Consider the following 22,942-nt stretch of genomic DNA (forward strand, 5'->3'; position numbering starts at 1 on the left):
GGCAACTGAACACAGAGCACATCTTTCTGACATTTATCCCTTTTTTACTGTTAAGATAAAAGCATGCTGTTTTTTCTTAGGATTTCATCTGTTACTTTTCCTATTCTTTTCTACAGTAGTGACATCATCTACAGCAGTTTTTGAAGTTTTGCACCAAGTACTGTGCTTTGTAAGTTTTAATGAGTCATGCAGAGAATGTGACAGGCAGTCATGCCTCTTTTCTGCAATGTAAATGGATGACTGTAGCACAGAGCATGTGCTAGCTGGGACAACTGACTCTCTAAAATTAAAATAAAGAAAACGAAGTCTCCGAAGATCAGGATGGGATAGTAATAACAAATGTGCAAAGGACAAAGATAGGTGTTTAGAACCTGATTCTTCTATTGATGCTGCATTTTTCCTGACTACTAATGCACTGCATAGAGTTGCTCAGGTACTGAGAAGTTCATGGTGTCCTTAGCATGAAGTATCAATGATAACACATGATACTATAAACTAGATTTGCCTAAAAATGTTGAAGGATGGCTGAATATTTGAAAATGTGAGTCAACAGGGTCCCCTTTCACAACCTCATTAAGTAATCTGCTGGTTAATGTCAAAGACATGAGATTGTTTAAGGACACTTCTCAAGATTCCTAGCAAGTCCCCGCAGAAGTCATCACATTTTTCCAAACTGTTGTAGTTTCCAAAACTTCCACTGCTGAAGAAGTGAATGCCTAAGTAAAGTTGCACATGCTATTCTTAGACATGTTATTTTTTAAATGCATAGCTCAAAGAATTTGAGTACGACAGGAACTCATGGCATATGGTCAGTGAGGGTTTTCTAACTGSACTCTGTAGTCTACCCTGGCACAACATCAAGTTCTTGGAGAAGCTTTATTGTGAATCCTGAGTTAACTTCGAAGCCGTGAGCAACAAGTCCATGTACACACATAGAGTTGCACCGTTCTGGGACTGCAGCTTCCCTTCTTTTTATGGGATTCATTGCATCCCATATATAAGAAAAACAGCGCAGAGCATCTGTTTTGTTTACATATGGTAAAAATATATAGTGAACGGGTGCATAAGCAAGAGCCTAACTAACACTGAGTTCTAAATGAATTTAACGAGACAAAATTTCACAGTTTTCCCAAAGGTAGGTGACTTACGCATATGAGGTCTCACACAGGCTTGATTTCTTACCTATTAAATTTTCAGTGCAATATCTGTTTACTAATCTTTCTACTATTTTTTTTTTAAGATAAAAAGCACCAGTATCAGTAATGGATAAAGTCTGAACATTTTATCTTTTAGAGTGTTGCCTACCAGTTCAAAGCTTCGAGAAGACAATCTCTTCTAAATCTCATTCAGGGACATATTTGAAATTAATTTGGGGATGACTTTTAGATCTCATCCACTTTTTTTTTTTTTTTTTTTTTTTAGAGAAGTAGTCTGTTCTCACAAGCTTTATCCGCTAGTGGCTGGACAGATGTACAGAAACTCTTCCCTGTCTGAAACAACACACTAGCTCTAAAAACAGATGTCCTCACTTGAATAGCAAGCATGTAACACAAAATCTCCCAGTGCATCTCATGTGGTTTGATTACAGTAAGAGGTTTTTGGCTAAACACAGTAAATACAGCTGCACTTTAGGTAGCTGCTGTTAGAAAATCCATAGTCATCAGTAGCCAACAGTTATCATACTAAAGTAATAGTGACACTGCATTTATTTCCTAATCTATTTAATATATCATGGAAAAGCATACTGTGACRACTGGTGATAAATAAAGTTTTTACTGGCAATCACTCTGTTTTTAAAAGTAACTATTTCAACCAGGATCAAAGACRGGTGTTCCTGAATGAATTCATTCAAAAATGAATTGCTTCATTTTTCTTTTTAATTAGTTCTCTGTCTTTCAAATTTAAACTCATTTTAAAAAGTATGTTTTGTTTCATTCACTGTGATCTGAAACAGCAAAAAAAGCTGATCTATGAAAGACAATCCAAGGAGGTTTCTGTAARCTGAGCACCAAAGGTTATGTTCAAAAACTATGCCTCTACCAATTTCTTCCTTTGAATTATCTATTTTTCCTACATGAAGTATCTCTACTGATGACAGCAAAGCTGGAAGCACTGGAACGTACTGTGTTACCAGGATTTCTCCCATAATTTTTACTGTCTTGTCTAATCCTTCAAAAGGCAAATGGTCATGGGATGTGAGAAAAGTGCTGGCAAATCTCTTCTATATGAGTAATCTCAGCATTGCTCATGAGAGATATCAGCAATGCTATCATCATCATAAAAGCTTCGGATTTCCATTTTAAAGAACAGGATGGGAAAGCTGTGTGTGGAATTCCAATAATATCAAACACTCTATAAAGCTAAAGCATTTGCTTTTTTGGGACCAGAAAATGGATTCAGTGGCATTTAAAAAAAAAAAAAAAAGAGAGAGAGAGATGCAATGGATTAAAAGCAATAGTTAGATTCACTTAAAGAAAATTTGAAAATGCAAAGAAAAGATAAAGTAGATTTTGATATGTAATTCCAGAATCACCTCATTAGATAAAAGTAAATGACTCTATGGCAATCACCAAAGAATCAATTGGTTTCTGAGCTCACATTCTACATCCAACCACAATATTATGGCAAAATATTAGCTAATATTGATTTTTTTAATAAATAAATTTTCTTTTTACTGCATAATTAGTGTAATGTAGTGGGAGCTCTGTTTCTTAACAAAAGTACTAGTGCTCTATACAGCATTTACTGGCATGTTAATAAAAAATGGCCTTCTTCTATTGAGTTCCATCTGCCTAATAGGTAAAAATGTTCATCTTAATTAGGAAAATCTTCATAAAGTAAAAGAAATGCAGTTACTAATGGGCTGCAGGGAATAAATCCACGATACTCACGAACAACTGGTGTTTTATCAGGAAATGGAAGAGTGAGTGCAGAGAGTGTAAACCCCAAAGCAGTTGTTACCAGTCTTGTGATTGACCATAAGTAGCAATAGAGGTTGAAGTTTTAAGTGTTTTTTAATGAAAAATCTATTTATTTCATTAAGGTTTCATGCTTTAAACCCTTGCTTTTTCAGATAATAAAAGAGTCTTAACTGACAATGAAAGTATTTAAGTCCTCTATGAATTCTCTGAATGAAGATGGACAAAGCCATTAACCTTTTTTGAAGAAATTACATTATAAAAAGGATGAAAGTGACACGGAATGGTTCAAGAAAAGTTAAGAAAAGTTAAGCATATGAAAAATGTTCACTATTATCAAGCACACATTCTGGGGTTTGCTCTGAGTTTCACAGGTAGAGGAGAACGTTTTGCTGATTTTATGCAATAAACTATTTGTCATAACTATATCATCATAATACCTACAATAGAAAAAGGTAAATAGAAAAAAAAAATATCCTTAAAAAGGCTTAAGCAAACATTCCTATATCAATCTGGACCATAATTTAAAGATACTAATATTCCTTTATTCTATTTTCTTGAAATGAACTGAGCACTTACTCATCTTACAGATTTTTTTAGGAAAAACATGTTGATACAAAGCACTGATCAAAAGTTCTCCCCAACTCCCCAGATTTAACTATCTGAAGACAGATTTTGGCATCGATATTTACAATTTCCCACAAAAAAAAAAAGCTTTTTGCAAATGCTGTGCAACTCTGGCTAAGATTTTATATTTTCTCCAAATGACCCTGATAAAGAAACTAGCAGGTCTATGTAAACAAGTCCAAAAGTGGAAGTAGCATAACTATAGTATTTCATTTAAGCCAACATCCAGAAATACAGTATAAAACTCTGATGAACTGGCCACTGACAGCTTTAAGACCTAAATTCATGAAGACCACAAGCAAACAACAGAAGTTGTAGCTACCTGAGTTATAGCAAATGTCATTTAGTTTCTTCATCTCGGTGACATCTGCACTAGACTACAGCTTTGCGTAGATTAGTCAGACACATCAGCAACCACATATTAGTTGAGGTGAGGCTGTAATGACTGCAGTCATCTAACAGTGTCAGTCTGAAATTTAGATTAATCTAATTTGATAGCTGTAAGTGACAGAGATGTAATATGAATCTCAAATATTGCCAAAGTAATAAATAATTAGTGAGCATAGCTGAGCAAAATAGCAGGCTGAGCAGCCACCCAAATTCTGAATTTTGACTCAGTGATCAGCATGATCCATCTCTGCCTCAAATGACAGAACAGCTCTCACAGCCTAACACACAGCACCATCTGGGCACGAACAGAGGAAACTGAGAACTGGAAGAGAAGCACAAAAGCTATTTTCTTACTTCAGAATTGTTCAAGACAGTAGCAAAAATCCTTCAAACCAGACACAGCCATCTGACTACTGCAAACATGACTCACCGACTCCACATCCTGTACAGCTGTGTACTCCTCCAGCTCGCTATCCCAACACAACAGGGCTGAATCAAACCTGATTGTTTGACTGGGAGCATTTATTAGATCTACTGTCTATATCAAGGCAATGGTCTGTGGGATTTGCCATGTTTCTGAATGTCACCTTACATCTCTCAAGGAGAAYATTAGGAGAACAGAATATATCTAAGCAGCAAAGTACACCCTGCTCTTTTCAGGTAGTAATTCACGTGGGGTGGGAGTAAGAATACATTAAGTTGTGCTTAGACATGTGCACATGCACTGCTGGAGGTTTTCTAAGACCTCTTCTGTCCCCGAAGAGGGGACATGGAGCCACGACATGGGCTGGCTCTGCCGACCTGCTCGAATGCCTGCGATGTTCGCAAGATAAACACCAGCAGAGCCTGCAATCTGGATGACATTAGACTGTCTCACTGATACTAGCACAGATTTATTTTATCATTGCCTTCTGAAAGTGACTTTTAACACAGACTGTTTTCTAAATGATCCTTAAAAGACACTCCCTTCTTCCTCATCACCTTCACCCAAGGCAATAACAGCCGGTAGCACTGATCTATTTGCTGCTAGTTTTCATTAATTTTACCCTCCCTAAGGGTGGTGCAGCTTTGGTGCCAGCTAATTAAAACCTATTTAGGGCTGTTCAGTGCACTCTATCAGACCAGAATTACTTCTGCTGCTTTAAGGAAGACTATAGTTTTCTCTGTTATTACCAATTAAATGTAGTCATATGACCTTACATTATATTTMTAATGCATGAGAAAGTTATAAATGTCTTTAGAATTGCTCACATGGATTCAGGTAACCTGAGTTTAAGAATTACCTAATGTTTTATTAAATCCTTTCACCCGAATCAATACATACAATGTACTAAAACATTGGCAAAGTATTGGAAGAAGCTGTCAGCTTTATGTTCCCTCTGGGGAAATACTAAGTAAAATACATTCATGAAAAATTATGAATGTCTGGTAATTAATATTATGTACAATAATTATTCACAGCAGATGAGCATTCACTGCCTTAAAATCAAACGTTTCACTAATGAAGACTCTCAGAAAGAACATATGTCCCCCAGATTCATAACACTGCACACAAGGTTAACTCTCCAGCATCGATAGTCTGTATCGGAGGATATTTTGTTCTATAGAAGAATTAAAAAATGCTAAATTTATTCTAAATTAATAAAACAGGTTTATTGGAAGTTCTTTAGGTGCAAATCTTGTTTCTTTCCAGACCCAGCAATAAAACCTTTGTTCCCAAAGCAGGTGGTTTGGAGCTGCACTCACAGAATTTGAGAGTAAGGGTCCTGCTCCCATGGTGCAAGAGCAGAGCCCGTCTGCAGCACAGCAGTCAGCTGTGAGTCCCCCCTGCAACATCCTCTAAAATTTGAGCACCACGAGGATGAAAAAACTTTAAAATTCCACTAATTGCACAAAAAGAGGGTACATCAAAGAGTAGAAATTGAAAGCTCATTAAAAGCTTGACAGACCAGAAATCTGTAGTAATCTTAGTATGCATTGGTAGCATACTCCGTACATAAGGATTGCATTTTAGGATCAGACTAAAAATAGATGTGGTTACAACTCACTTGGTGCATTTTAAGACATGAACCAAATTTGGACTCCTTCCAGAATATTTTGTTGGGAAACTGTTGAAACAGACCTCTATTCAAACTAATACTGCAAGCAAGAGTTGATGTTTCTCCTAGGAACGGAAGGAATATTTGGTTGAAGAACCTGAGCCTGTCTCAGCATCATAATAGTCTGGCATAACACATAAAACTATTTTCATCACCCGCACTGCTCCTATGCTTTCCTTTTCCTGCTTCTACAAACACTATATATCTCTAATAGCCTCATGAACCCCCCTAAGAAACAGCAGAATGGTCTGTGAAAGATGTTATAGAAAATAAAGTAGTTTCCAAACTGAGGTCGTCAGATTAGAAGAGAACTGCAGGTTATTTTCTAGGGATATAGAAGGTGTTGGCAAGTAACATGCTGATTGTTTCCCTTGTTTCCACTGAGGTACTGCACTATTTTGTATTATAAGATTAAGTATTTTTTTAAAATCAGGTGTAGAAAATAAACGTTTTTACATTTACACTCTACCAAATGTTTTGGTAGAAACAAGGTTACTATTTGATTTCCACTGTGAGAACTGAGGATTTCTGATAAAGTAAAAGGGAGGTACTTGCAAATGCAATGTGAAGTGGATCATAAGCAGTCTGTTTACACTCTGCCCCTATGATAATGTGAAAGTTTTAGTTTCAGTGGATTAAGAAAAAAGAAACTGAGCTACTCTGAGGTCAGTCTGCTTGAGAATTTTAACAATCACAGGGAAAACAAAAGTTCCGTTTAATTTGGAAGAAAACATTTCTATTTTGTTAATTAGGTAACAAGAAAATCTTGTGATATCCTAGTTTGTTGAAGTGGAATTCACCAGACTGGTGATGAGAATGTTTTGACATTAAATGATAGGCTTTTTTGATAAGAAAAAATAAGATATCCTTTGCAGTCTCACAGTAAAGACAATTAAAGTGTTGAAAAATCACAGATCACTAATTTTATTAAAAATGCAAATTTAGATATAGTAATGCAATAAAAGTACCCGTGATCATATTCTGATGATTAATACCTCAACTGGATGACCTGGATTGTTAGAGGACATTTTTGAAGAATAGTTTTGCATTTTCTCTATCAATCTCTGGTAATCAAACCAAAGAGACTGTGAGAACCTGGACACTTTTATGGCATATAAGTGCCCTTCAGTTCCAGAATCCCAAGTTCTTCTACCTTGAAAATTTAAATAAAAGTTTTGGACCGAGTTAAACTGCTTGTGTATTGTAAACTGTTTGTATTCTTAGTTTGGTGACAAAGCTACAGTTCTTTGCCACTGACATCCAAACTGAAATAACAACACTAGGGCAGAATATGGATCTGGAAACTCCCTATCTGATTATCTATGACAGGCTGTCATTCATGCAAAAACCACAAAGGACAGAAATTTTGCTGATCAGCTATAAAATTTTGTAGTTCATGGACTGACTTCTACAAATCCAAATTCACAGCACTTAATGTGTTAGCCAGAATAGTGACCCTCACACTTCATCTCTCTTAAAACCTCCACTTGAGGAACATAAACACACCTTCTCAGGCAAGGTGAACATACCAACATAATTCTGCTAAAATTATTGCAATGTCACTGATAATCCCTTTTCAGCATGAAATACCATAAACATTCTGTACCCCGAAGTTTGTTTTTAAGGGTAAAGTGAATCTCATCAGAGAATAAAACACCAAATCCGGACTTATCCTGAGGTTGTGCATTTAGAAATGTTGTTTGTGTAAGATTATTCTCTTCAAATAAAATGTCAATTTAATCAATAGTAAATTGTGCTGAAAACAACACAGAGTTTTTAAAATGTTTCAGGAAGACATCCAATATTTTCGGGACTCAAGCCAACAGAAATGGAAAGAACAGAAGGTAGCGTAGGTGGGRTAAATGGGGCCTAGCTGCTGCCTCATCAAGTGCTTATAACAGTCAAAACCGTATAACAATCCATTAAAAACATATCTAGGGACTCATTTAGTCGCTGGCATCCTGCATGGCCCTCTCCCATGTATCGTTTTTCAAACATTATAATTGCTCTTCAGAAGTAGGACTCACCGATCTTTTCCTGTCTCCTTCTTAAACACAGCATCACAGTAACCCATGCGCTTTTCAGTTGTCACATAGATTCTGGCAGCTGGGTAGCTGTCAACAGTTTTCTTCAGCATGTTGTACACGATGCCATTTCCATCTTTCCTCATGTTCCGAAAAGGACCCCAGATCACATAGGCGGTGTTGTTGGCTTCTTTGAAAAAATAGTCAGGGTTCTTGAGTAACAAGGGCACGCTGGTGTGAGAGACCACTCTTATGGTTGTCCTCTTCCCAACATCCTCCTCATAGCCCTTGGTGGGAGCGTTGTTCATCCTCCATATGCAGGAAGACTTGTCTATCTCAGCTCCCACCCTCTGGCCTGTCATCTGTCCTGAGTTTGAAACAATGGCACACAGGTCACAGTCTAGTTGCAGAGGCTGAAAGAAAGAAAAAAAAAAAGGAAGGCAATTCTTTGTCTGTAAAACATACAGGCTGAAAATTCATTTCACAGAAAGAATGGCTTAATTCACCAAATTGATAGTGATATTTCTCTTTAAAAAAACATCAGTCCSCATGTGGCAGAGCTGGTGGAAAACCCTACGCTACAAAGCTCTCAATGCAATCCTTTTTTATTCCTGAAAGAGGAAGTAGCTGTAATCTTTTCCTTTGTTCTCTTCTTTGCAAAGTAGATAGAAAAAGAATCATTCCCTTTTCTCTCTAAACATTTCTCAGTAAAAGAGAAAACAATGAAAGAAAGAAGCAGCAAAAAATAGTATTTAGACCAATGCCTTCTTCTCTCCTAAATAGGTGTTATCTGCAATACGAAAAAAATAAAAAATAAAAAATAAAAAAAAAATAAAAAAAAAAACCCTAGAAGTACTACTATATGCGGACTGTGTTTAAGAGTTTGAATGAATAGTTCTCAGACTTGTGATCAGAGCCAAAAGTGAAATGTTGCTCTAACAAATAATCTGGTGGAATGAAAATCATGCATTTGGAAAGGAGATGTATGTACAGAAATATAATGTGCTGTCTAAATAATGATGCGCGAAAAACAAGAGATAGAAGGACTGGTGACTTCTGAACTAGGAACATAATCCTGGAYGCAGTGAAGTCAAAGAAAGTATTTCACAGATACAATTTATATTTCACCCAAATGAAATGGAGATAGAAGCAGCTATCTGTCTTAAGAGACATAGGACCTATCTGATCATCCATTTGTCAAGCTATAAATAGCAAATGTATCTTTGGATCTTTTGCCCCCCAAAAAATAGAGGAAATGCCATGTATTTAGGCTGAATTCTATGAACAGTGTGGTGGCAATCTAAACCAAATGAAAACTATATCCATCCAACAAGAGCAAATTAAAAAAAAAAAAAAAAAGACTACAGAAGAACTGTCCAGGCTACAGATCATCTACAATTTTGTGTATGGTCACAGACTAAATCTTCTGTCCTGCTCTTAACCTGGAGATGGTGGCTTCAGTTGTACATTCTTTAGGCATAATTTCCCTCATGATGCTCAACCTAACAGGATGCTAAATGCTTTTCTAAACAGCCTTGTCATTATTTCACTTCAAAATCACACCTTCATTTAGCTAATTGCAATCAATATCCCGGACATATTTAACTATGGTAACCTTTCAGAAAYGGTGGCCAAGAAAACATTTGTTTAGTAACGACACATATTATAAGGACAAGAGGTAAACATCTGAAAAGAACTGAATTATAGCAGCTTAAGTATCTTATATTTAGGTGACAATATTTAGCTGAAGTAAGGTACAACCTGCAAGACTTTTGCAATAATCCCAGCAGTTGCAAAGGCTCACTTGTGTATGCAAGTGGCTCCGGAAAACATTCTTTCCTTGTTTAGTCAGGGGTTAGAGCTACCTGACTGCCTGCAAAAACATTGGCAGTGTTTTCTTCAGAGAAAAACATTTTTTGGTTATTTCTTTATAGCTATTGTAGTTTTACAGAGCCATCCTGCCTAGCTCTCTGACAGCAAAGATGAAATCCCAGGAGATGCAGCTGAACACAACAGCCTTTCTGTTTATCACTTAGTTACACAAATCCTTTCTAAGATAGTTTATGAGGACATGGCTGGATGATCTAAACAAATCCATAAACATAATTTATATTCTAACATGAAGTGAATTGTTAAAGTCCCAGCAGATTAATTTATAGATTTGAGGGTGAAATTTCAAATGAAGAAATGCTGAATATGAAACTGCTAGAGAGGAAAGCACCAATTTGCTCAAGAATCTGGACCCATTTACATTTGTCTCAAACTCAGTATTGATTTTTTTTTTTCATAATTCCTTTCTTTCTCCATTAAAATGGAGTTGCTTTCTCAAACTTGGAATTGTTTGATTTCTGACCTTAGTTAGAAATGCATTGCACATTTTCTATTCACTGAGTGCAACTGTTCTGCTCGAATAAACCAAGCACACCTACTCCTGCATTGTGCCCACTGTTTTCTAGCTGTTTTGTTGAGATTCATTTATGTTGTACCAATTCATAAAATGCTTTCATATACTGAATGCCTGTACTAGGTCACCATGTAATCTTCTCCTCTTCAGTAAAGAAGAGGCTTAATCTCTCCCAGTCTTATCTCAAAAAAAAACTACTTTTAAAATCTACAGYGGTTTTAGATGTCCTAATGTGCACCTATGTGCACAGAGATCACGGAGAAATTGAAGAAATAACTCACAATACTCTATGTATCTGAACCAAGTATTAAATACATCTGACACAGACACGCCACTCCTCATGCCAGCATCACTGACTGCAGTATCTTCCTGCATCATATCTTCTGCAATTTATCAGAAAATGCTCATCAAACATATAGCAGCTTGTGGGTTTAAGTAACGCACATGAAACAGTTCTGCTTTTCTTCATTTACCTCAGCATTCCTGTTTGCAATTGCACCCTACCTCATGCATGGCTTCCCACCGCTTTCAGACATGAAAGGTGCTCAAGTGTGGCTCATCTGATGAATCCAGCATGGTCAGAACTGGGAAGAAACAAGGCTATCGGCGTTGCTGTGTCTGATACTGAACCAGGACCTCCCTCATGGCTCACGATGGCACTGGGACTAAGGGATCTGTACAATCCTGTGCTGCCCCTCACTCAGAACTAGGATGTGTGCTGTGAACTTCATGTCTGTCTCATGAGCAGATTTTTGGTTTTTAACATCTTCAAAGTTGCCCCAGAAAAACTGCAAGAAGCTGATCACTTTGCTATTGAACTTGCTGTACTGTTTGTGTTAAAAGTGAATAGAGACAGAGAAACGATTCTTACACACAGAAACCTAAATATAGGGAGACAGAAACTGGAGAATTACAGAACACTTGCCTTGTTGGTCATCTATTTTGCAGTTAACAGCATGCAGGTGTCTGCATCACATACACCAGGATAGTAATTAAATACCAACCCAAGAGCAGCCTACCCAGCAAAGCCGAAGATGGATCTGGCAGGTAGTCCAAGCTGCCTCTCACCTGCAGCGAGGGTCCAGCRGCTGCTGCATGGCTGCAGATTGGCAGGACCATGTGGGAACCTGTGCCATTACCGCTTATGCCCTCTGGCCAGGAAACGTGCTTTTCATTAGACCTGTGTTTGCTTTCATTATAGCTATACAGCTAAAGAAGAAAACAGGGAGAACCGGTCACCTTTTCTTTTCTTTTTGTGTACTTAGACATATAGATCACCTCCACACACTATGGTGTCGGAGCTTATTTTTGATAAGCTGCTTTGCCTCTAGAAAATTACTCATTTCGTTGCTGACCAGAAGGATGTAAAAGTCCGCAGCAGTGCAGCTGGGCATGATYCTGACAAATTGTCCTGTCTTCTTCTTGAATGATACATTGTAACTGTTGAGCAGCACTTTTATTTTAATCAGTAACGCAAATGAAATGTCTGACCTTTCCATTTCCCGTGCAAGCTTACACACAATGGAAAAGATAATTAAAACTGTGAATTAGAACTTGCAAAACAGTGCTGCTGCTCTAGCAAAGAGAAATAGCTGTGTAATAAAGATCACTTATCAAACAGTTCTAGTTATTAAATCTTTGCATTTAGCACTGAAGTGGCTTCACAAAATCAAAGGTCAAATCGTTAAATAACAAAACAGACAGAATTAGCAAAGGTCACAAGCACGACTAACTAAAAGTAGGTCACAGAATGTGATTCAGTTCCATAGAGGAGTTCAATGTTTGGGAATTTGGTTACTTTCCAGTTTGAAACAACTCCCCAGCATTTCAAATATCTCCAACAAGAGAATGAAATTCCAGTTACAGGATCACTTGCAGATTAGGSTTTCCCAAAGGAGCAGCTTTTGGATCACCAAGCTCCCAGCCTACAGGACTGATGCAGATCAAAGTGGACRTGATCTCAGGCCATGTCTCTCAAACATGTTAGCCAAAACTTTCCACACCACAAACTTTCTGGTTTCTCCAATGCAGTGAGGACTGCAAAACAACATCTGGATTGACCGCCTACATTCCAAGCTGCAATCTTATCAGAGACAGCCAAAATAGTCCTTTAATTGGATCAACTCTAACTCAGGATATAAGCATATTTAATTTATACTAATGAAGAGCTGATTTACTCCAGAGAGCTCTTGGCACTATAGGGCTGTGGCATGCTGCAGAACCAGCTCCTACCCACAACTCTGCTTTGCTCTGTGAATCCCACAACTAATCACACAGACAGTTAGGAAATTCAGATTAAACTTTTCCAATTGTTACTTTAACAATATGATTGTAATTTTGTAAATTGGACACAATGCCCATTCACTAAATAACGAGGCAATTATTAGCAGCTCGCCACGTATTAATTTGCTCCTTTAATGTTGAAACAAATGAGATCTTTTCTTATAATCATCCGATTTGAGTGAGTTCTAACAAAGCTGATTGAACAAAGCTCCAGAGAGACCTTCTTATTTCAATGCCATTTATGCTTCTACTCTTCTTGCATGTCTTCAGAGTTTTAGAAGATGCAACGTTTATAATGATGCCAATAGGGAATAGATTTTGCGTTTATTCTTCTTGATGTTCTTTTGAGGTCTTTCAAATGAAAGGTACAAGASAGGCATTAAGCATCTGGCATTGTTTCTATTGCTTTTCTCTACTTTGCAAGCAAAAAATGTATTTTAATTTTTCCTGTGTTTCAGTAATGATTAACCAAGCAGTTTTTATCTACACTGACTCACTTTTTTCAAACGTCTAACTGGGAGGAAAAACTTGACAGGGTTCTCTAAGAGAAAATTCAGCACATTTAAAGATAAGAAAGATAGTACTGTGTTTGCTTGTGTGTTCATCCAGAGTTATCAATTTAATGCGGCACTCAGAAGCACTCTATATAAATCACATTACATAACTACCATCAAGCAATGAAAATAAAAATGATACAAAAAATACAAGACTGATTACCCTAAATTTGTTGATGATAACTCTTCCCACCTGTGGTAGTGTCTTTTTTTTTTTTTTTAATCTTCAGCAATTGATTTCAGCCTTGGCATCACATTCCAGTAAACATCTATGTCTTCATAAAATTTAATGCTAAGATTTCATAAAGATTTTAACATTTAGACATTATCTCAAAATAAGCCTTATGTGAACATGCATTCCATTTCCAAATAAATAGAATATGATCTGCCTCTTCCTCAGACTGTTCCTGAGACTCAAGTGGCTTGGATATTTTATTTAGATGACTGTCAGTGATATGTACATAAGTGCTAGCAGAAAGTTTTTATTTAAATTGAATGAATTGGAAAGGAGCCTACAGGAGCCACATAATGGGACTAATCCTGCAGGAAGAAACTGAATAAATAAACATCACTGAAATTCTTTCCATATACATTGACCCAGTTGTCACTGAACTGCTATTCCTTGATTTGCAAATCATGYTGCATTTCCTCAAAAAGACTGTATTGGTCCTTCTTTTGAGCGTGTGCATTCTTCATATCAATGGAAAAAGATAGAAAAAGGGAGGAAGTTCAAACTTGGAGTATGCCAGAATCTCCAGCACCATTTACATTTTTTTTGATTTTTTAAATACTTTAGTTCCATTTCTTAAGGAAAAGAAATAAAAAAGCTCCATCTTAATGTGAATCACAATGCAAAGTAATGGAGTGTCATCTTTCTCACTTGAAGCTCCAGTTACCCCAAGGCAGCTCATACCTTTTTCAAGCACTAGCAGAGCGAAAGCTCATCAGAACGTTGTTGATTTTACTGCTGCTTTTGGGAAAAATAAAGGGAGCTTTGAAACAAGGCAAAAATCAAGTATACCTCATTTTACCCAAAGCGGAAAAATAAATGCCTCAAATATATATGAGAAAATTCTGAGTAGCAGCAGGGTCAAGCCTATGACCTAAAAAGAAGAAAGCATAAAATCAGGTCATTCTATGTATTTTAATCTATAGAAAAAAAAACTCTGAAATTCAGATAGTTTCCCTCTGATTATCCTATAAAATAGTATTCTAGTAAAGATAGATCCAGACTGATCAAAATACCTTAACTTTCTGCTGTTTTAATCAGATTTAAATAGCTTTCTAAAATTGAATTAAAATACTCTTTCCAGTGATAATTAGACTATACTACAAAAAAATGAATATTTCACATTACCAAAGTAGTCYATTTCATTTTCCCCCTCCATCCTGCCTCCCAATGAAAACTTCACTGAACCTGGCTTTTCAAAAAGAAGTTTATACTAGCATTTTATTTTGGAAAAATAATTATGGAACGAATCCTGACAGCTCTATCAGGAAGTGCATTTCCTGAGTCTATTGAGCCTAAACGACTCAAATATACAGCCATGGCAGAGAGTAAATAAAGAACATTTGAAATTGTTCTGTGAGGCTCTAATGAAGGAAGGAAGCTGCCAAATGCAGACTCAGTGTTGCTTCTACAACATTAAAGCCTGCAACGGCAGAGGGCTGCCAAACTTCTGGAATGGTGCAAGGGGCAGACTGTGCATGTTTTGCCTACAGGCAAAAAAGAAATCCCATGAAGAATTGAAACACATCATGAAAAGGGACTGTCAGAATAGGCTTTAGTGTTTGAATGGATGAGGCATAAGTGGAAAGGGACTTTGGGAGCCGACAGGATGCTGATCTGTAGCTGAGTTAGAGAAACCAGGATCAGTGGGGAGGAAAAGAGAAGCACCCAGAGAGACCTGCTAAGGTATAACCTAAAGAACTTTTGCTAAGTAAGTTCATATCAGACAAGTCAATAAAACAATTTGGCATTAGACGGGACGGCTTTCTTCATTGAACTGCAACTGCCCAAGCGCCAGATAGACAGAAACGGATACAGACATTCCAGCATGCACGGCAGCAGGTAACCAAAAATCCTGGGATCTGTCGACATGCAGGTCCTTGGAGTCCCAGCTCTACCTAATACCTCTCAATCCCAAACTGAGATAGGCTGAAAAAGAGCAGCAGAATCTTCTTTGACATGTAAAAACTGGGATAAAAATATCACTATACACAAGTATGTCCTTTGGAAATAGCCATGTCGAAAACATTTGTGAATTGTATGCTTAATTCTTCTGCAGGGAGGCAAATGCCTTCATGCATTCTCTATGCAGCAAGTTCACAAGGCAGGCACTAAAATAACATTCACTATTGAACAGCAGTCTGTGAAAAAAATAATCTCCCAGTTGCTCAAATATCATTCAGGAAAAACCAACTACATTTACAAAGGACTCTCAATTTCATTCCAGTGATCTAGCTAATGGCCATAAATATCCAGAATGTTTGTCACACTCTATCTATCACTCATTTGCAAATATACAGCCTTTGAAATATCATGGCTTTGTAATAGTTCAAAAGCCGGGAATTCTTCCAACCAAAGCCTGCTTGCTGAATATTCAATCCAGTAAGTCATTTGTCTTAATATCCCCCATTTTACTGACTTGCCCTCATTAGCACTTCATACTCTTGAATTTTGTGCATAAAATAAGCCACCAGAAATCCACAAATTTAAKCCAGGCACTGTCCATCAAATCACAACCAACTCCACACACCATAATGACCAGTTAGTCTTAACTATGGCAGTCCTTTAGCCACCAGGCTGTGAAAATGTATTTGCAATAAGGTGTCCACAAATACTTATTACCAGTAAAAAATGTTATTATTTGATCCAGAAAGCTATCACTACCATAATTTTTTAGGTTTACTTTATCTCTGCAATTCCCTGTTTGTATTTCTTTTCTGTTTTTTTATATGTAGCAATAAGGAAGATAAGAACATTTCTTTCTTCTCTATGTGGGCATATTCGCTAGACAAACAATACAAAACACAAGGAGGTAAAATGTCAGTTACAACTCAAGGAGACATAAAAAGGGGGAATGTGCTGTTAGTGCATGGACTGAGTAAGGAACAAATCACAGCACAAAAGGACAAAAACAATTTCCCTCATCCAGTACCTTGTATGGTAGCAGAGTACAATGCCAGGCAACACAATATATAATCCGCCCTTACAGAGGGGACATTAGAATGATGTCCTTGAAAGCAACCAAGGTCAAAAGGATTCCCCCCACAAAAGCTGCCTTTTCTTTGCAAATGATAAGTATCTCTGAAAAAAAACATAAAAATAACGGGAGTCCTTCAGTATGAAGTTGCTGATTATATTAGTGAGTCTTAAGAACTTTTTGTCCCATCTGCAAGCTCTTGAGGGAAACAAAAGGTAGGATTATTCTGTGACTATTGACCTTAATTCGTATTTATTATAAATACCCACAGATAGCAGTAAAGTATATAATATATGCAGCAGATTTGCTCCAAGTTTGCTTCCTCTAATAACTTCCTATTATCAGCTCTCACCATTAATCATCGGCCATTGTGTGGGAACTTATTTGGCTATATTACAGATGCAAGACTGACTGGCCTCCACTATAAATATCTTTGAAAAATTGCCCTCACAAATAAATGGTGGGTCTTCTAATATGAAGTCCATGTCTTATTTCACATCTATTTATTTGGGATCTAATATGGAAAAAATGGTATTGAGGTATGCAGCAAAATATGTCAGCAAAGCTAGGTTGTATTCCCGTTTTTTTTTTGCATGAAAATCCATTGAACAGGCTGGATGCTTAGCCTCTAATTTACTTCAGTTCCATGCAGTCTAGAACTATTATTTAATTTTGTCTCTCTTGGTGGTCTATCTATCAAATTATTCGTATGCATGGAAGGAAAGTGATAAGCTAAAATGCTAATTATCTATTTTTCTAGAAAAAAAAAATCCATGCCAGGAATAACAATAAGGTTTATTATAATAACATTAAAACCAGTAGCATTTTTCATTTGACAAAATAAAGCCTTAAGAAGCTTTCTGTGTCCAATGTTTTTAATTGCTGAGTGTCTTATCAAGAAGAGAAGACCTGCTTCCTTATGGCTACATCCATTTCTCTTTGCCTCATTGGTATATTGGGAATATTTACTGTAATATGCTATGACTGTAAGCCCTACCAATAGATAAAATTTCCTGTAAAAATGTCACTTTAGGTTATATCTTTGTTTACAAGGCCCTGGATGAAAAAATTAAATGATTTCACCATCTTTTCAATGTAAGATATTTAAATGAGAGAGATATAAGTTTAAATTACCACTTTTTCAAATATCTGAGCTTTCAAACACTACAGATTTGAGTACCGAATTTAAGCTGGAAAGGAGGGTTTTACTTAAATAATTACAAAGATTTATTTTAAGGTCTTTCAAGTTATTAATGAAAACTGTTGGAGGATATCTATATATTTAAAAACTCTGACATTAAAGACCTGTTTAAAATGAAAAAATGGTTGTACATATACTCTATTCTGATTCCTTTCACATCATTGACTCGGTGCACGTGTCAACCAACCAGATTTTAATCAATGTAAAAAAAAATTCACTTTAGGCACTAGTTTCTATCATAGACTAACATTAACCATGGTAACTTTGTAAGCAGTTTCCAGTAGGATACTGGATTTACTATCTCCTAAATAATTCACACATCATTTTGTACCAGTTCTGCTTCCTCAACTGCATTATCCTCTGCTACCACCACACCCAATACTAACCTAATTTCTTCCTCATTTATGAGGTTTTGCTAAAAAAAAGCCCCTGAGCACACTGACCTCTGCCACATCTTACCCAAGTCAGCAGGACCTTGTGCAGGTCAGTGCTTCATTACTACAGAGCTCAGAACAAGACCAAGGCCACAGGAACACACACGTGAGGTGATAAGTTATGAGCTAACGCATGCAAAAAAAWGCAATTATGGAATATAACCTTATTAAAAAGAAAAATAATAAACCTATTGATCATTTCTCCACTACACAGTCTGGTCTAATAATGATAAAGTTGCAAGGTATTAACAACACCTCTTCCAAAATGGGTAGTTACAGTCTTATAGCTCTTCTACTTATTAGTTTAAAAATGTTTAAGAGAGAAATTAATTTTGAGTCCTGCATATGTCTTAAGGATAAAACTACTCAATACCGCTGTAATGTAGCTATACCCTGGCTTTATAGAAAAATCTATAGCTAGCTTTGGGTCTGCACTACAGGCAAAAGCAAAGCTCCCACTGACATCATTGGGGACATAAGTTCAATTAATGCCTGGATTTTGGAAAGGGAAATTTGGATTCTTAGTTCTTTGATGGAAAAGCTCTGTCCAGGCACAAGAGAGACAGCAAGGACATTGCTTTACATGATATATCCAGCCTGGGGAGTGAATCTGTGTAGGCCGGACTCAACAAGACACATCGCATCATGAAGAATAAATTTATACCTGGGACCATAATGGAACACTATTGTACAGTGCCAGTACAAACACTTGCTCCTTGGCATGGATAGCAACTGAGGTGCCTCAGCTATGATTCTGCTTCCRTTGGTGATAAGGATGCAGGGTGTTGTCTTAATGTAAGTTACCATGAAGCCAGATGACAGCCTTCCTTTATATGCAAATGTGTATAAAAATGCTCTKTACAGTCTAGAGTTTATCCAACGACAACTGAAAGCATTACTTCCCAAAATCCATTCCTGAAATCAAGACCCAGGAGCCCTATTAGCTTTCTGCTTTTGATGGTGTCATATGAGTTATACTGAAATCCACATTTCAACTATGCCTGAGGGCAAACAGAGTTTTGTCTATTTCTGGAAGATACATTCTTTTCTTCTAAATCTGATAACTTTAATAAAGCTTGTGATTCCTTATGCTTCTAAGGACTGTAATGACAGCAGGATCTTCACTCTTTGCCATCTTGAAAGGCAGTTTTAAAGGTCAAGTTTCAAAGCTCATCAGCTGCTCTGTAGCTTGAGCTGAGACAGCAAGGACCACTGTGGTTCTGACAAAGCAAGTTCTTGAGGATACCAATAAGGAAGCAGAATTGGTGCTCCCTGATGGCATCCATCTGCTGACTGTTTTGGTTGCTGGAACCATAAGATGGTGAAATACATGTCAGCTGGTGGGCCTGCATTCTAACAAACAGGGTAAGAAATAATGGAAGAAGTAGAACCCCTCACAGAACGATGCTGCACTGTGCTACACGTTCTGCTATATGTTTAGCTGCCAGAAGCTCAGAACTTGGAACTGGAGAAGCTAAGCTCAGTCTCCCTACATCAAAGAGAGACTGAAGTACTATAACATGCAGAAAGAAAGAAAAAAAAGAACGATGAGGCCATCAACTAATCATAATCAGGTAAACAAAATGCTAGTACAGATTATATTTGATGTCCAGCATCAATGTGGTCTTCGCTTGTATAGAAACAACAAGTACTCGTTCTTCATTTCCAATAACAGTAAGATTGCAAAACTTAATTTGCACAGCCATGTTAGTCCTATAGTCTTCCATAGTGTTCTTGGCTGCCTGTTGGCTTTTTAAAAGTTAAAATGTATTAATAAAACTAAAAGCAGCATGAAAAGTTCATGCGGAAGGGTTAGGCAAGATTTATTCATTCCACTACTGGAAAACATTTACAAATCAAATGTGAAAAACTTGCCATCTCTTCTCTATGAATCATACTAATGCAGAGTTAGAGATGCAGTATGAAGGAAAACACACGTGTGTGTTCAGCTAGTACATTATACAGGCTATCAAACACGCAGTGCTAGTGACACCTAAAAAGAACCAAGGGTGATAACCTAAGGAGGGAATACTGAAGTACTTTGTATGACAGACAAGATCCACTTTTAAGGAAACATACCTTCATTATAGAGAGCCACTGAGCTTTGGAACAGGTGCCCAGGAAGACTGTGGAGACTCTGTCCCTAGAAATTGCCAAAACCCAACTAGCCAAGGATCCAGGAACCTCATCTAACATTAATGTTAGTACTGTGAGGAAGATGATGGAGAAGAGGAACTTCCATAGGCTCTTTCCAACCTAAAATTTTCAGTAATTGTATAATTCTATCAATTTAAGAGCAAGAGTGTGTCAGTGGAAGTTCAGTGCATTTCYACGAAAACAAAGATGCATAATGAGGACTATTGGAAAAGAAGCAGCAAGAGATTGAAAGTTAAATAGCCAGTGAAGAATAATTTGCTTTCTCCTGGTGCAGTTCCTGGTGGTCTCTACTACCTATCACACACAAAATCATGTACAAAATACAACGGGAGAGACAAACAATCCTAAAATGAAATGTGCCACGGTAACATTTCAACTGCGTGTCACATTGAAATCCTGCACAGATCCTACACTTAATAAACCTTATTCCTGATAAAGAATTATGAGAATTATGAAATGTGGCTACAACACTGGAATTCAGACTGGCCTAAAATCATAACTGCAACCCGACACTAGCCAGGGTAGCACAAGACACACGCAGGCAACACACAGCAATTTCCTTCCAAGGAGATGCTTTGGAGACGGCTAAATTAGGTCTTGAAAACAGTGTAGATGCATTACTTCATATTTGTAYACTGTAAATTCCCGTTGAGTCATAGTTCTTGTTTCTGAAGCCTATTAATAATGAACACAAGGTAAAAAGAAGCACTTGGCACTTGGAGAATAAGGCTGTGACTTTTTGTTGCTGCTTCCAGCTTTATTAACAGTGGTGCCTGTGCTAGTATTGGAATATGGCTGAGCTGTAGAAGGAGTAACTCAGCTGACATGGAGATTAGGAGAGGGGACACTACAAATCAGTAAAGAATGAAAAACAACATCTAATCTAGAATGAAGAAATCTCCTCCAAAACGGAAGTCAAGAGTGCTATCATCCAGATCACTGAGCAGTGAACTGGAGCTCTTGGGAGGGTGTGAAATGAAAGAGAAGGAAAGTAGAGAAAGGGTATTTTGCAAGAAATCACATTTTTTCAGAATACAATGCAAAGTACAATTTGACAAACTCCCATCCAATCAGACCTGCAAAGCTGCAACTATAATAGAGCAAAATTATAGAGGCTACTAAATGTAGGAGGGTAGAAATCAATTTTGGAAAAATATATTACAAGTAAATACTATACTTATCCCCCCTCTTTGTAATAATTGCACTATAGCAGCAAGAACACTACTAGTTCTGTCACCAGATCCTTGCAAAAATCCCATAGACCTGTTTTTCAAAAGTGCAATAATGAAAAAAATAAAGTCCTGTGGTGCTTTTCCTCTATCAGCCCTGTTTATGAATTCATAGCACAGCATGAAGGTTATTAAAATCCCATATGTGAGAACCACACACAGCACAAGGAGATATGAATTGGCATTCCATGGAGATAATGCTATCTAATGGGCAAAACAAGTAGCGTGGTTTCATTCTTATTCAGAGTACATTTGAAAAGGGCAAAGCATCTGGCTGCTGCTCATGGATAGCTGACCAGACAAAAACCACTCCTTCTTACCTGTTAGTTAATAAGTTAAACGAAAAAAGCATGGCTGTTATCTTGCTGGGTCTTAATAGTCCCAGGACACCTTTTACCCACAACCATTTGATACGGAGTGGTTTAAATGTTATTTGGGCTACTCAGATGCACTTGCAAATGATGAACACATGGCTGTTTACTTCCACTTGCACGCGTTTCAAATCAAAATGTAATTAACTGTGGTGATAACCTCACAAGTACACCTCACAAATTAATTCTATAGTCCTGCCTGACTGATAATTTCATTATTTTGCAGAATTATTCATTTATTTTCTATTTTATTACTGAAACAAAACGGTTAATGCTGTGCTCAGCTTCATTGCCATAAATTATTTGATCTTATGACCAAGCAGACAGTACCATTTTGAACAGTATCCATAAAAAAAAAGCACTAGGGGAAATAAAATTTACATAAAAACACAAAACTACCAAAATAGTGACATACACAAAAACTCTTCCCAGTGTTTCAGTGCTCTGAAACTTTTGTTACAAAGAGAGCAAGCCGCACTCCGCGATACCAAAACCTGAATGAGCCGAATGTAGCGTCTGGAACCTGCTCCACTGAAGGACAATGACCAGAAGCCTGCGGGGCTGCTGCTGGACCTCAATGATCCATCAGTTGTCACCAGGAAAACACACGTGTCTGACACCGGTCATCCCTCACAATGGAGATGGAGAGCACCGCAAATTAGGGAAGGCAGGATCTGCCATGAAGCAACAGGATGCACAACCATGTTTTGGCAGGATTAAAATCCATGTGGCCAATTAGTATTTGTGCTGTGTTGCGGAGGACACCACTCCTCATGCCACATCTCTGCCATTGCAGACTGCTGCTCAGCTTCCCCTGCCTGAGCGTCGCTGCTGAGGCTCGGAAGGTTGTGTTCAGATCTGAACTTTCATTTCAGAAGTCTCCAAGTCCAAGCTGTTTTTTTTTGTTGTTGTTTTTTTTTTAATACAAAGTTATTCACTCTTTCAGCTGCACTTTTCAACCTTGTCGCTACGGAATAAGCTCCATCACAATATAACACCATCATTTTTAGCTATTACTGTAGCTGATACTACTTATATGCTACCA

The 22,942-nt window shown here is 37.3% G+C and overlaps 1 protein-coding gene across 1 annotated transcript in view; it reads right to left on the reverse strand.

Moving 5' to 3' along the window:
- Nucleotides 1-8,057: 8,057 nt before the first annotated feature.
- The window catches only part of ST6GALNAC3 (ST6 N-acetylgalactosaminide alpha-2,6-sialyltransferase 3), a 47,838-nt gene continuing 32,953 nt past the window's right edge, over nucleotides 8,058-22,942 (reverse strand). The window contains exon 5 of the mRNA XM_026051205.1: nucleotides 8,058-8,471. Within this exon, the coding sequence (XP_025906990.1) occupies nucleotides 8,058-8,471 (414 nt within the window). The remainder of the gene's footprint in view (nucleotides 8,472-22,942) is intronic.

The sequence above is a fragment of the Nothoprocta perdicaria genome, unplaced genomic scaffold, assembly GCF_003342845.1.
Source record: "Nothoprocta perdicaria isolate Ctin4 unplaced genomic scaffold, notPer1 scaffold_0, whole genome shotgun sequence".
Lineage (NCBI taxonomy): Eukaryota > Metazoa > Chordata > Aves > Tinamiformes > Tinamidae > Nothoprocta > Nothoprocta perdicaria.